This window comes from Ylistrum balloti, unplaced genomic scaffold, assembly GCF_031769215.1.
Source record: "Ylistrum balloti isolate Yb309-2 unplaced genomic scaffold, AGI_CSIRO_Ybal_v1 Utg369928, whole genome shotgun sequence".
In the NCBI taxonomy this organism is placed as follows: Eukaryota; Metazoa; Mollusca; class Bivalvia; order Pectinida; family Pectinidae; genus Ylistrum; species Ylistrum balloti.
Genome location: NW_026782042.1, coordinates 402,855 through 417,603, shown reverse-complemented (window position 1 = coordinate 417,603; position 14,749 = coordinate 402,855). Strand labels below are relative to the sequence as shown.

General features: G+C 33.7%; 1 protein-coding gene across 2 annotated transcripts in view; it reads left to right on the top strand.

The window, feature by feature from the left end:
• The window catches only part of LOC132547048 (uncharacterized), a 102,660-nt gene that overhangs the window by 78,012 nt on the left and 9,899 nt on the right, over positions 1–14,749 (top strand). Inside the window, exons 5-8 of one of the 2 annotated variants that reach the window (XM_060210796.1) lie at positions 4,379–4,528; positions 10,821–10,957; positions 12,329–12,423; positions 13,435–13,486. In XM_060210796.1, coding sequence (XP_060066779.1) covers positions 4,379–4,528; positions 10,821–10,957; positions 12,329–12,423; positions 13,435–13,486 — 434 coding nt within the window. The remainder of the gene's footprint in view (positions 1–4,378; positions 4,529–10,820; positions 10,958–12,328; positions 12,424–13,434; positions 13,487–14,749) is intronic. The other variant, XM_060210797.1, reaches the window with a different exon arrangement.

Here is a 14,749-nt window from a genome sequence, read left to right as displayed (position 1 = left end):
TTTTCAGTTTTGGCCAGTCACATGAAAACCTAAATTTTCAGTTTTAACTAGTCACATACGGTCCTTCATTTTCAGTTTTGGCCAGTCACATGAAAACCTAAATTTTCAGTTTTAACTAGTCACATACGGACCTTCATTTTCAGTTTTGGCCAGTCACATGAAAACCTAAATTTTCAGTTTTAACTAGTCACATACAGACCTTCATTTTCAGTTTTGGCCAGTCACATGAAAACCTAAATTTTCAGTTTTAACTAGTCACATATGGACCTTCATTTTCAGTTTTGGCCAGTCACATGAAAACCTAAATTTTCAGTTTTAACTAGTCACATACGGACCTTCATTTTCAGTTTTGGCCAGTCACATGAAAACCTAAATTTTCAGTTTTAACTAGTCACATACGGACCTTCATTTTCAGTTTTGGCCAGTCACATGAAAACCTAAATTTTCAGTTTTAACTAGTCACATACGGACCTTCATTTTCAGTTTTGGCCAGTCACATGAAAACCTAAATTTTCAGTTTTAACTAGTTACATACGGTCCTTCATTTTCAGTTTTGGCCAGTCACATGAAAACCTAAATTTTCAGTTTTAACTAGTCACATACGGTCCTTCATTTTCAGTTTTGGCCAGTCACATGAAAACCTAAATTTTCAGTTTTAACTAGTCACATACGGACCTTCATTTTCAGTTTTGGCCAGTCACATGAAAACCTAAATTTTCAGTTTTAACTAGTCACATACGGACCTTCATTTTCAGTTTTGGCCAGTCACATGAAAACCTAAATTTTCAGTTTTAACTAGTCACATATGGACCTTCATTTTCAGTTTTGGCCAGTCACATGAAAACCTAAATTTTCAGTTTTAACTAGTCACATACGGTCCTTCATTTTCAGTTTTGGCCAGTCACATGAAAACCTAAATTTTCAGTTTTAACTAGTCACATACGGACCTTCATTTTCAGTTTTGGCCAGTCACATGAAAACCTAAATTTTCAGTTTAGTAAAGGCTGATGAATTAAGAGAGACTTTGTACGTCTTTAACATATCTGTGTAAATTTTTCTTTGGTTCATATTTTGCCGTAGTTTCATTGAATTTTAGTTTGATTTAACATTCCACTAACAGGTATTTTCTTTATTGTTTTTTCTAACTGAAAAGCCTTTGTCACTGTCCAGCTAGGGAACAATCTTTTATGGTTGTGATCTAAACATCTAATTTCACACATACCACACTTCCAATGGAGGTACATTAAAAAAAATTCCATATTAATACTCAACAACCCATGTTTCATAAGATTGGTAGAAAATAAAGATGTTTATTAACGTATCACATGAACTTTTCCACTTTTCATTCCCTGCAAAACACACAGTGTATCTTCTTGTGCAAGGCAGACATCTTGAAGGAGTTTGTATAAGATTAAGAACACACTTACCCTTCTTGGAACCATTTTTTGCCTCAAGGTATTGTTGGTGTTCTTGGTATGCCTTGTATGGGTTTTTTTCTCCTTAATTCCTGATGTTGTACTACTGTACCAGTTTCCTGATCAGTTTTCCCTATTGATTCTGTGAAATATTTATCTGTATATCCTATATATTATATGAGACACAATACTACAGGTGTAAGGTTTCTTATTTGTTAAAAACAAGCAATACCCCTTTCATGAAATTATTAATATGGCAGCTGATTTGATATCTATGCTTTACATGACACCACATTCGATGAGTCTTCTTCCTTCACAGCTTCGGCACAGGATTAATGAACACTTCCTGTTATCTAGAAACATTTCATTTGCCCCTTTAGAATTAACTTTTGTATTGTTCGAATCTCCAAAAGTAACAATTTATCGCTTTCTTGACCAAAGCAGCTAATTATAGTAGCACAATGCAGTTTGGTTTTAGATAAACAAAAATTCAAAAAATGAAAAAATACTTCTAACTTCTATGTTAAATTTGTATTACAAGGTTGCACTCAACCTAGGTAGGAGAAACGGAGGTTCAATGCCCTCACATGATCAGTTGATGGAGATAACTGTAAAGGGTTTTATTGTACCAGGGGATGGAATAAAGTTATTAAAAATACCTACATTGTAGTAAAATCAATACAGGTAACCATACTCCATACAAAATACTTCCTTTTAATTTCAATACTTTGGTTTTATTGAAAAAAACCCACTTTATAGTGTAATTGTATGCTTAAATATTCTGGATGGCGTATCTTATATGATTTGTTGGTTATGGTATTCTGGTTTTTAACTGAACATATTCTTTCTCTTGTCTTTATATAGACTTGATTACGTTTCTTTACACATTGTTCTTGTAACGTTTTCAAAATAACGTGATAAAGCACAAACTTCTGTCACTCAGATAGACTTAAACTTCTGTCACTCAGATAGACTTAGACTTAAACTTCTGTCACTCAGATAGACTTAAACTTCTGTCACTCAGATAGACTTAGACTTAAACTTCTGTCACTCAGATAGACTTAGACTTAAACTTCTGTCCCTCAGATAGACTTAGACTTCTGTCACTCAGATAGACTTAAACTTCTGTCACTCAGATAGACTTAAACTTCTGTCACTCAGATAGACTTAAACTTCTGTCACTCAGATAGACTTAGACTTAGACTTCTGTCACTCAGATAGACTTAAACTTCTGTCACTCAGATAGACTTAGACTTAAACTTCTGTCACTCAGATAGACTTAAACTTCTGTCATTCAGATAGACTTAAACTTCTGTCACTCAGATAGACTTAGACTTCTGTCACTCACATAGACTTAGACTTCTGTCACTCAGATAGACTTAAACTTCTGTCACTCAGATAGACTTAGACTTAAACTTCTGTCACTCAGATAGACTTAGACTTAAACTTCTGTCACTCAGATAGACTTAGACTTCTGTCACTCAGATAGACTTAGACTTCTGTCACTCAGATAGACTTAAACTTCTGTCACTCAGATAGACTTAGACTTCTGTCACTCAGATAGACTTAAACTTCTGTCACTCAGATAGACTTCAACTTCTGTCACTCAGATAGACTTAAACTTCTGTCACTCAGATAGACTTAGACTTCTGTCACTCAGATAGACTTAGAAGGCTTGTGGGATACTATTTATATAGACCATTACATACAACGGTCACAATAATCCTGTCCAGCCAATCTTATAAAATATTAACATCTTCCTTGTCTTACACCAAGTTTGAACACTACGTAAATGTTGTAGTATCTGGGATCTCCATACTGTACCGTATATAACATTTAATCATAATGATACACATGAATGGTTTTCAAAGTAAAGTAATTATTGGAATTATCACAGAATCTGGAGTTATGGGAGAGGCAGTTTCTATTTTATTTAAGACTGATGTATTGGAAACTCATGTAAAACCCTCTTTATAGCTCTATATAGGTCTTTATATGATTATTGGCATATCAAAAATATAGAACAGCCTGTATATTTTAGAAAAAATACAAAAAATATATTATTTTGACTTTATTTTCAATCATACAAAGCCTTCATGTTAGCCCTGTACAGGTACAGTATGTGCATATTTGACCACTGATAGGCTAGAGAAATGACAGCTACGTAGTATGTTGTTGAGATGACCCGCCCACCCCATTCTCAGTTAGTGTCTGTGGTGCTCTGTGTGTCAGCGTCAGCCATATTATTGTACTATCTTCCCCTTACTCTTTATAATTTTATTCAAACTCGGGGTACTTCTTTACTGGACAGCGTGAAAAAGTCCTGTATGTGTATTTTGATAAAGACAACCATACTCACATACGTACAGACTGTGGTATGATGTTAACACTCTCCTACATGTACATAGCCGAGGAGTTCTTGTTTTTTACTTCTAATTGATAACTTACTATTATTACCAATACGGTTCAGGCAATTCAGTTTAGATAACCACTTGCATGTTTGTTATCCACAGGTTAGTATAGAGAAATGTTTACACAAAGACTGCTAATGTTCACTAATATTTCTGGGAATGAATTTGGTAGTATAATAATGAAAGGCTTGTACAGTATTCATATAGCTCTAGGATAGAATGAAATCAACTCTAATAAAAACTATATCCTGTATTATAAAATCATGCTAGTTAAAAATAGCATTTTATGTCATGTACTTTCATTACACTTATGGATAAACAAGCAATATAAACACAAACAGTCATGAAATGTAATTCTTTTGTTCTCATTATTGATATCTAAGAAACAAAACTTTTCTAAAACCACAATCATTATTTCAAGAACTGTTCAAACCAAGACAGAGTTTCAGGAATTGCTGTACACACGTTTGGCTGCTGGAAGGTAACGTGTTTTTTAGCATGAAGGTTGACTGCATGTTGCCTATAGCCAGTCTATCCATTTTGTCATTTCAGCGAGTCACAGTCCAAAAGGTCGCCGAAAAAAACTGAATGCCCGCATGAAGAGTTTCTCCTTGGATACACCTGAACCCTCCAAACACCACTTGGGAATTGATGAGATCACGAAGAAGAAAAGCAGTTCCTTTACTAACACATGTTTTGGAGGTGAATAAAACTACACCATTTTTTAACACTTTGTCCTTTTCCCAATCGTGGTGCCTGAATATTTCCTGTGTGACAAAAATGTCCATTCATATGTGAATCTGTCAGAAATGTTAATTAGTATGGGACACTATAATGAAGGCAGATTTATAAAACTTAATAAAATTGATGTCTAGTGACAATGTGAAAGTAACACAATTTATATAATTGATATAAACGATTTTCATAGGTTTTAAAAGTTGAGTAATTTACTCTTATTAAAGGGTTATGTTCTGGGCAGATTGTATAAGTTCACTATATTGAAAGGGACATCACATTTCTGGGCAGAATGGATGGCTTCATCTTGCTCAGAACAGTCAATATTAAATTTTAGCAGCTTAAGATCAAGTAATCGACTGACATTAAGGATTTTTTTCCATTGATAGAAGCAAGTATTAAGATTTTGTGACCTCCAGATAACAGCCACAACAACAGAAAACTGGTACAGCTAATGAAAACTTTCACATGTGTTCATATAGCAGCATTACATATTGTCGAGGACAGCAAAGAAAGGCAGAAGTTAATTGCTACAAACTGGTACAGCTAAATGAAAACTTTCACGTGTGTTCATATAGCAGCATTACATATTGTCGAGGACAGCAAAGAAAGGCAGAAGTTAATTGCTACAAACTGGTACAGCTAAATGAAAACTTTCATGTGTGTTCATATAGTAGCATTACATATTGTCGAGGACACCAAAGAAAGGCAGAAGTTAATTGCTACAAACTGGTACAGCTAAATGAAAACTTTCACATGTGTTCATATAGTAGCATTACATATTGTCGAGGACACCAAAGAAAGGCAGAAATAATTGCTACAAACTGGTTGGTCGAAAGTTTGTATTGACAGACTGCCTAAAATCACACTCTTGGTGAGCTTGTAGCTAGTTGCGAGTTTGATAAGCAGTCAGTGTGACTGAAATGAAAGGCTGCATAAATATGTAACTGTTGAACAAAATTACATATATCATAAAGACTGTGCATCTGCTGAACAAAAATACATATATTATAAAGTCTGTACATCTGTTGAACAAAAATACATATATTATAAACTGTTGAACATAAATACATATATTATAAACTGTTAAACATAAATACATATATTATACAGACTGTACAACTGTTAAACACAAATACATATATTATACAGACTGTACAACTGTTAAACACAAATACATATATTATAAACTGTTGAACATAAATACATATATTATACAGATTGTACAACTGTTGAACATAAATACATATATTATAAACTGTTGAACATAAATACATATATTATACAGATTGTACAACTGTTGAACATAAATACATATATTATAAACTGTTGAACATAAATACATATATTATACAGACTGTACAACTGTTGAACATAAATACATATATTATAAACTGTTGAACATAAATACATATATTATACAGACTGTACAACTGTTGAACATAAATACATATATTATAAACTGTTGAACATAAATACATATATTATACAGACTGTACAACTGTTGAACATAAATACATATATTATAAACTGTTGAACATAAATACATATATTATACAGACTGTACAACTGTTGAACATAAATACATATATTATAAACTGTTGAACATAAATACATATATTATACAGACTGTACAACTGTTGAACATAAATACATATATTATAAACTGTTGAACATAAATACATATATTATACAGATTGTACAACTGTTGAACATAAATACAAATCTTTATTTTCATTATTGGTACATGTGTATATTTTGACCACTTCAACTGTTCAAATAGATTAAAACTTGGCATGCAGTTTTTTGGTAAATCTCAGATTAATGTCCACCAATAGTGTCTGCATTCTCAAAGATTTTACAGACTACAAATTAACAATAGCACCTTATAATGATATAAATGTGTATAAAATACTGCTGGATGTCGTGAACAATACTCAAAGCAAAAATATGTGAAAGTTTTCATTTGCTGTGACAATTTTCAGCTATTGTGATATTTTATCCAGATGGGTCACAAAATGTTTTTTTGTATGAATTCAAATTGGTCTCAAGTTCGATAGGGTGTAATGTGTATCATGAGAAATACAAAAATATTTCAAGTTTTGGTCAAATTATTGGGAAGTGATGAAGTACAGTCGAACCTTGTTATCTGGAAGTTGGCAGGACCATGGGAAAACTTTGAGTTTATCTGTGTATTAAATTTAAACAAAATTTAATGCTTAGTAAGAAGTGTGGCAGGGACTAACAAAATTCTTCAAGTTATACCAGTGTAGCATGCATGGTATTGTGAAGCAACAGATGAAATGAACGGGGGTCAAAGAGCCAAAATGGTGAAGTGAACTGCGGTTCACTTACCCATGGGCTTCACTTTATCATACTGCTTCAGGTCTTAAGTATCATACTGCTTCAGGCCTAAAAGTTACATGTATAAGAGTTGGAGATAAAGAGGTACCACTGTATTTAGCTGTGTTTTCTTGTTGACAGGCACACTTTTAGTACTGTTGCATCTTTTTAATTAATTGAATCAGATGATAAAATATTTGAAAAGTCTATATGAAAAGGCCTTTAGTAGCTTTAAGGTGTTATGGACCTTTGTTTGTCTTTCATTATCTCCCCTGTTAAATATCCGTGTTGTAATTGGTTGACCCAATTTAGGGTGCTATGGACCTTTGTTTGCCTAGCATTATCTCCCTTGTTAAATATCTATGTTGTAATTGTGTCAATCATAGTGATTGACCCAATTTAAGGTGTTATGGACATTTGTTTGTCTAGCATTATCTCCCCTGTTAAATATCTGTGTTGTAATTGGTTGACCCAATTTAGGGTGCTATGGACCTTTGTTTGCCTAGCATTATCTCCCTTGTTAATCTCTGTGTTGTCATTGGGTCAATCAAAGAGGTCAGTGAGGACTCTACGGTGATCAGATGTCTATAGTGATCATAGTGACATCACTGAGAACTTTTCAGTCAGAAAATATATATCCTTAAAGCTTTGGTTATAGCAAAAAGTATGTAGTGTCCATATGTCACACCCAAGTTGTGTGTATACAAACATTCACAGGTATATTGCACTTCTGTACAGAAAGAACAATACCATGATTTTGAATCTGACAACAATTACAAGGAATTTATTATATAATATAACAGAGTGTTCTCTACAAGAAGAAACACATTGTTAGCATTAAGGGTTGGCACTTGAGCAATGACAGTATGATTTTTCAGGTATGATGAAAACTTTAAATGTATAAACAAAACTAAGAGACGTAAGCTTCGACACACAAGATTCAAAGGCACATCAATTTCTAGCCATCTTTTTAATTAACTCTGATATGTTCTCTTTTGTCCTTCCAGATGTAGATCAGCTGAGTGACCTTAAAGATTTTAAGAATTACTGGAGATCCAAAAAATTTGTTTGTAAGATAGAGTAGTTTAACTAATATCAAACTGCACAAAACACCAAACTATACCCACACTGATACCGTTAAATATCTGGCATGTTAGATATATACTCATGTGTGTGTGTGTGTGTGAATTCTGTATACATGTATGCGTGCACTTTTTCATTCTGGAATGAAAATGATTTGTCTAAGACGGTTGCCTTAGAGAACACTAGTTATAAATGATGACAGATTCTGTCTGTTTTATAAACAATAATATTGTTTGACTTATCCAAAGTGTTTCACAATTTACATTTTTCCAGGATCTAGTAGAATGAAATAAAACAATAATAAAAGAAATGATTCTCACACGGTTACTAATGATATATATAGATAGATATATCAATAGATGTAGGAATACATGGAGATTACCAGCAGCATTCAGACTAACATAAGGTTGATACGTTAGTACATGTACAATAAGATATAGTGACAGAATTCTAATTCTACACTATCGATGAAGAGAAATACAAAGATATCTAAAATACTGGACCGATCAAAAGATCTTCTTGTCGACCATTTTATAGGGGAGAAACTACAGAAACAGATTTCTATCATAAATACTTGAAAAGGATGTGAGTACTTAACCTGTGAAATTTTGTAACATATACTAACCATCAAACACATTTAAAGTATTTATTGACAATCTGAAAGAAGGATAACGTTATATTAATGCAGTCTCTAGTAACTAATTATTTAGTGTGGTATTTTCATGGCTTTTCCACTCACAAACATATTTTAACCAAGTTAATGATTCTGAATTGATGAGTGATAATTCACTTGGTTTAATCCACCAATCAGGCATCATACAAACTAGTTGCCATGGTGATAGATTTCCTTAGTTACAGATGTATAGTCACTGACACATATCACTATTCACTTTCTACACTAAACACTTTTTGGGCACAGTGACTGAGGAGATGGAACAGTTATCTCCCTTTAACACAGTATTCATTTTGTCGAAGCGAGACTTTGTCATTATATCACAATATTACTTTTGGTGTGTTAGACAATAATTTTATTAAGTTTGTTTGATAAATGGTACCATGTATTTGTGTTAACTTGCGTGGGTGTTGCGGAAGTCTGTATCAGTGACGTTTGGTACACATATTACCAGTAAATACCCTATTTATATCGTTACATAAATTCTATTCCCTATGATCATGTAATAATCAAGTCAAAGTATCTCACATTTTTGTTGTTCATAATATTCAATAACGGATGATGGAGTTTGAAACCCTTCTAATCTGGACGAATCGGATTAGTGTCCACACGTCTGATGTAATGGTGATACCAGGAAGTCACTGATTATTGCATTCAAATAGCCAAGTTGATATTAACTTTGAATTGCTATTGAACAGTCCCAGTTAATCAAATGCTCGTGTTTTGTCAGTATTTTTTATAAAGCAAGCACTAATAATCAAAGGGAAAAAACAAATTAGTGGTCCCGATCATCTCTGTTCATCGTTATTTGATATGTGTTAAAAATCCTGTTTTGTCTTGTCTTTCAAATACTTAACAATAAAGTTGACCTTTTCTTAAAAACATTTTATAAGGGACTTTATAACAAAACACTTTGCTTCATCATATAAACACACAAATAACAAAAAATCTGTCTAGGTGGGAAGTTTTGGGTGACTATGGTAAAGTGAATCATTTCATTTTTTACCTCTTGCTAATAAACTTTTTTTCACAAAAATAGTGGAATGTTTCACTTTACCATGGCCATTATTAGTGAATCAGCAAGGTTAAAAACAATGTTGAAAAAAAGTTGATTAGTAAAGACAAAAGCAGTGAAATGCTTCACTTTACCCTGGGCTTCACTTTATCATACTACACCAGGAAATATAAGTATCTTATCATCAATATTCTGATCAGAAGATTCATTCCTAAGTTGTCCTGATGAAATAACAGGAAAAATTCATATCAACTTGTAATATTTCCATTGGCAGAATTTAAAAAATGTTTTTATGAAATCATCTACAATATTTTGATAAGCTCTTTAGTAAAAGTTCATCTTCCTGATTACTCTCTTTTGACAAATCATCTGTAGTCGTCTTTTTGCCGACATATCAATATCATAATTTGTAAGTATCGGTTATGATCCATTTCAGAAATGGTATATCAAAACAACCACGCCATGGAGGTCTTTACAATTTGTTTTGTGTTTCTGTATATTTGTATAACAAGGTCATAAAAAATTTGATAAATGTTTTCAGATATACAATTATGAGCTTCCATTAATATGTAAATTTATCTATATTTCAACATGGTAGTAATATCAACACTTCTACATTTGACTCAAAAGGAACATGTACGTAAATGGTAAATGGTAAGGACAAAATAGTTTTTTTCATTCATAAATCAATTTCATGAGAGCTGGAAAAGTAAACAGATAAGAGATCCAAAGCTGATTATTTTCACTGCTTCACACGTCCAGGCATAGGTGTTTTGATGCTCTACTGCCAACAACCTGATCTTGTGTCAAGCTTTATGTTTCCACCAAAATAAATTCACTTTCATTTCAGCCCAAACTGCTACATACACAATTAACACTTTAATTCAACAGAAGAAAAATGGGTCAGGCCTTCGGAATGGATGGAAGAATTTTACCTTCATATTCAAATTAAGATTATTTGTGAGAACAAACATTCAACTCAGTTGTCTCCCTTTCCTATATATGACTGATGTTTGATACAGTTGAATGCAAAAGTGAGTACTTTGTAATATCATCAATAACATTATTGCAAAATGAACGGTGCAGGTGTGTTATGTTTCTGGTTCGTGGTAATTATGATAAAATGTTTATATGTTATCATACAGCTGGCTCTTCTAGTCCTGTAGACAAATATTCCGCCGCCAATCTACGTAAGAAATTTGCTGCCAGTGCCAAAACTACATCACTTGACATCGAGGACAAGAGGAGAGGAAGTTTTGTACCATCTCCAAAGGAATCTCCAGTAGGTTTGATTCTTAATGATACCTAGCCTTGATTTTTGTTTCTCAAATTCTTCCTTCAAAATTATAATAATCTGAATTGTGTCACTTCTACAACTCCAGACATTGTAACATGTAATCTTATATCACTTGATAAATTACCCATTGTATTCAAAATCAAAATAAATCATTTGGATTGAAATGACTTTCTACTGTACAGGGCAGCATTGTTTTATAATACGGTAGTTTTACAGAATGATGTAAAACCAGGTCAGAATTGTTATATATTACTATAGTTTTACAGAATGATGTAAAACCAGGGCAGAATTGTTATATGATACGATAGTTTTACAGAATGATGTAAAACCAGGGCAGAATTGTTATATAATACTATAGTTTTACAGAATGATGTAAAACCAGGGCAGAATTGTTATATAATACTATAGTTTTACAGAATGATGTAAAACCAGGGCAGAATTGTTATATAATACTATAGTTTTACAGAATGATGTAAAACCAGGGCAGAATTGTTATATGATACTATAGTTTTACAGAATGATGTAAAACCAGGGCAGAATTGTTATATGATACTATAGTTTTACAGAATGATGTAAAACCAGGGCAGAATTGTTATATAATACGATAGTTTTACAGAATGATGTAAAACCAGGGCAGAATTGTTATATAATACTGTAGTTTTACAGAATGATGTAAAACCAGGGCAGAATTGTTTATATAATACTATAGTTTTACAGAATGATGTAAAACCAGGGCAGCATTGTTATATAATACGATAGTTTTACAGAATGATGTAAAACCAGGGCAGAATTGTTATATAATACGATAGTTTTACAGAATGATGTAAAACCAGGGCAGAATTGTTATATGATACTATAGTTTTACAGAATGATGTAAAACCAGGGCAGAATTGTTTATATAATACGATAGTTTTACAGAATGATGTAAAACCAGGGCAGAATTGTTATATAATACTATAGTTTTACAGAATGATGTAAAACCAGGGCAGAATTGTTATATAATACGATAGTTTTACAGAATGATGTAAAACCAGGGCAGAATTGTTATATAATACGATAGTTTTACAGAATGATGTAAAACCAGGGCAGAATTGTTTATATAATACTATAGTTTTACAGAATGATGTAAAACCAGGGCAGCATTGTTTACTTGTTATCAATACAACAGCTTATGATTGAAGTGACATTTAGCCCGTTATGAGTTCCTGTATTCTAGTAAACATGTTAGAAGTCGATCGAAACACAGTAACTACGGAAGGGAAAAAAATTAACTTAACACCATGATGATGAAAATAAATTGAGTTAAGATATTTTAAGTTCTGTATTAAAATTGTGCCTGTATGTTTTTTAATGTAGAAATCGCAAAGGAAACAATCAAAGGAAAGCAACACGACAGTTTATGTAGCATTATATAACTTCAGGGGGAAAGAGAAGGATGATATGGATCTCAGGTAATACAATCTTATACCAATGTTCTGATGAGAATAATCTGTTTTATTACTTTTTTTGTAACAATGCTAATTTGTAAGACTGATAGAGTGAGATAGTGGGGGTCACATCTTGAGGGTTGCCAAGTGTTCTAATGCTTAATAATCTTTGCCCGAGGGTTGAGATCCCTTTATCTGACCTAAAGGGGTGAATGATTATTTTTCTCTCACTCTGTTTTCATTGTCGGATTGCAAGACGAAATGTATTTTATGTAAGCAAATACATGTGGAAGGCATATGGATAGTGATGGGGCCTGCACTTCAGACACTACAGACAATGTGATTTAATCTTACACAAAATATAATTCTGGTGTACATGCCAATAAAACCTAAAGTAACATTATATTCTTGATATCTATCCCACCATTATCAGATGGTGAGCTATTCAAATCACCCTTCATCTGTAGTCTGTTTGTCCATAAATTTTGTAATCGCTACTTCTTGAGGAAGACTCTGCAGATCTTTCTCAGAATTAATTTTTAGGTTTCCTTTGTCCCTAATTGTACACGTTTATTTTTGGGTCTGATAAAAAAACAATATGGCCGACAGGCCAACATTTTTATTACTCTTTCTTGAGAAGTACTTGATAATTCTTTTTCAACTTGCATGTGTAGGTTCCCCATGGTCCCCATTGTTTGATTTGGGAATGATCAGAGAAATAAAATGGCTGACAGGCAGCCATGTTGGATTTTGCCAACTAAAGTATGTTATGGCTATTTCTTGAGAAGTACTTGATGGATCTTTCTCAAATTTCATAAATACTCTAGGTTTCCCTTGGTTCCTAGTTATGTCCGATTGATTTGGGACTGATCAGAGAGACAAAATGAGAGACCAAATCTTATGTTTTCACTGTAGTAATGTCATTAAACATTAATGTTATTTATGTTCACAGAGTTAATTATATACGTAGTCACAGAGTTATGTATAAAGTCTGACTGGACAGTTTATAATATTGTGATGTTTCTGTTATTACAGGGCAGGATGGAGACTTTTCATTGTCGACAGCTCTGATCCAGATTGGTGGAAGGTAGGGTCATTTCATTAGGAATTTTTCAAATTATTGGTGATGAAAAATTCTTAAGAAAGAAATTGTGCAAGAATTAATCTTTGAGACACAGTCTAAAGCTCTGATACACCTAAATATGATAAAAGTTTCATTAATGAAAGCATACACATGGCAGTTTATTGATACTAGATAAGTTTATAAGGGAATTAAGACATGAATGAACCTGAACATGGACCTGGCTGGACATAAACATGGACCTGTCTGGACATAAACATGGACCTGCCTGGACATAAACATGGACCTGTTTGGACATAAACATGGACCTGAGTGGACATAAACATGGACCTGAGTGAACATAAACATGGACCTGAGAGGACATAAACATGGACCTGGGTTGACATAAACATGGACCTGAGTGGACATAAACATGGACCTGAGAGGACATAAACATGGACCTGGGTGGACATAAACATGGACCTGTCTGGACATAAACATGGACCCGTTTGGACATAAACATGGACCTGAGTGGACATAAACATGGACCTGTCTGGTCATAAACAAGGACCTGAGTAGACATAAACATGGACCTGTCGGGACATAAACATGGACCTGAGTGGACATAAACATGGACCTGAGTGGACATAAACATGGACCTGTCCGGACATAAACATGGATCTGAGTGGACATAAACATGGACCTGTCGGGACATAAACATGGACCTGAGTGGACATAAACATGGACCTGAGTGGACATAAACATGGACCTGTCTGGGCATAAACATGGACCTGTCGGGACATAAACATGGATCTGAGTGGACATAAACATGGACCTGAGTGGACATAAACATGGACCAGAGAGGACATAAACATGGACCTGGGTTGACATAAACATGGACCTGAGTGGACATAAACATGGACCTGAGTGGACATAAACATGGACCTAAGTGGACATAAACATGGACCTGTCTGGACATAAACATGGACCTGTCGGGACATAAACATGGATCTGAGTGGACATAAACATGGACCTGAGTGGACATAAACATGGACCAGAGAGGACATAAACATGGACCTGGGTTGACATAAACATGGACCTGAGTGGACATAAACATGGACCTGTCGGGACATAAACATGGACCTGAGTGGACATAAACATGGACCTAAGTGGACATAAACATGGACCTGTCTGGACATAAACATGGACCTGTCGGGACATAAACATGGATCTGAGTGGACATAAACATGGACCTGAGTGGACATAAACATGGACCAGAGAGGACATAAA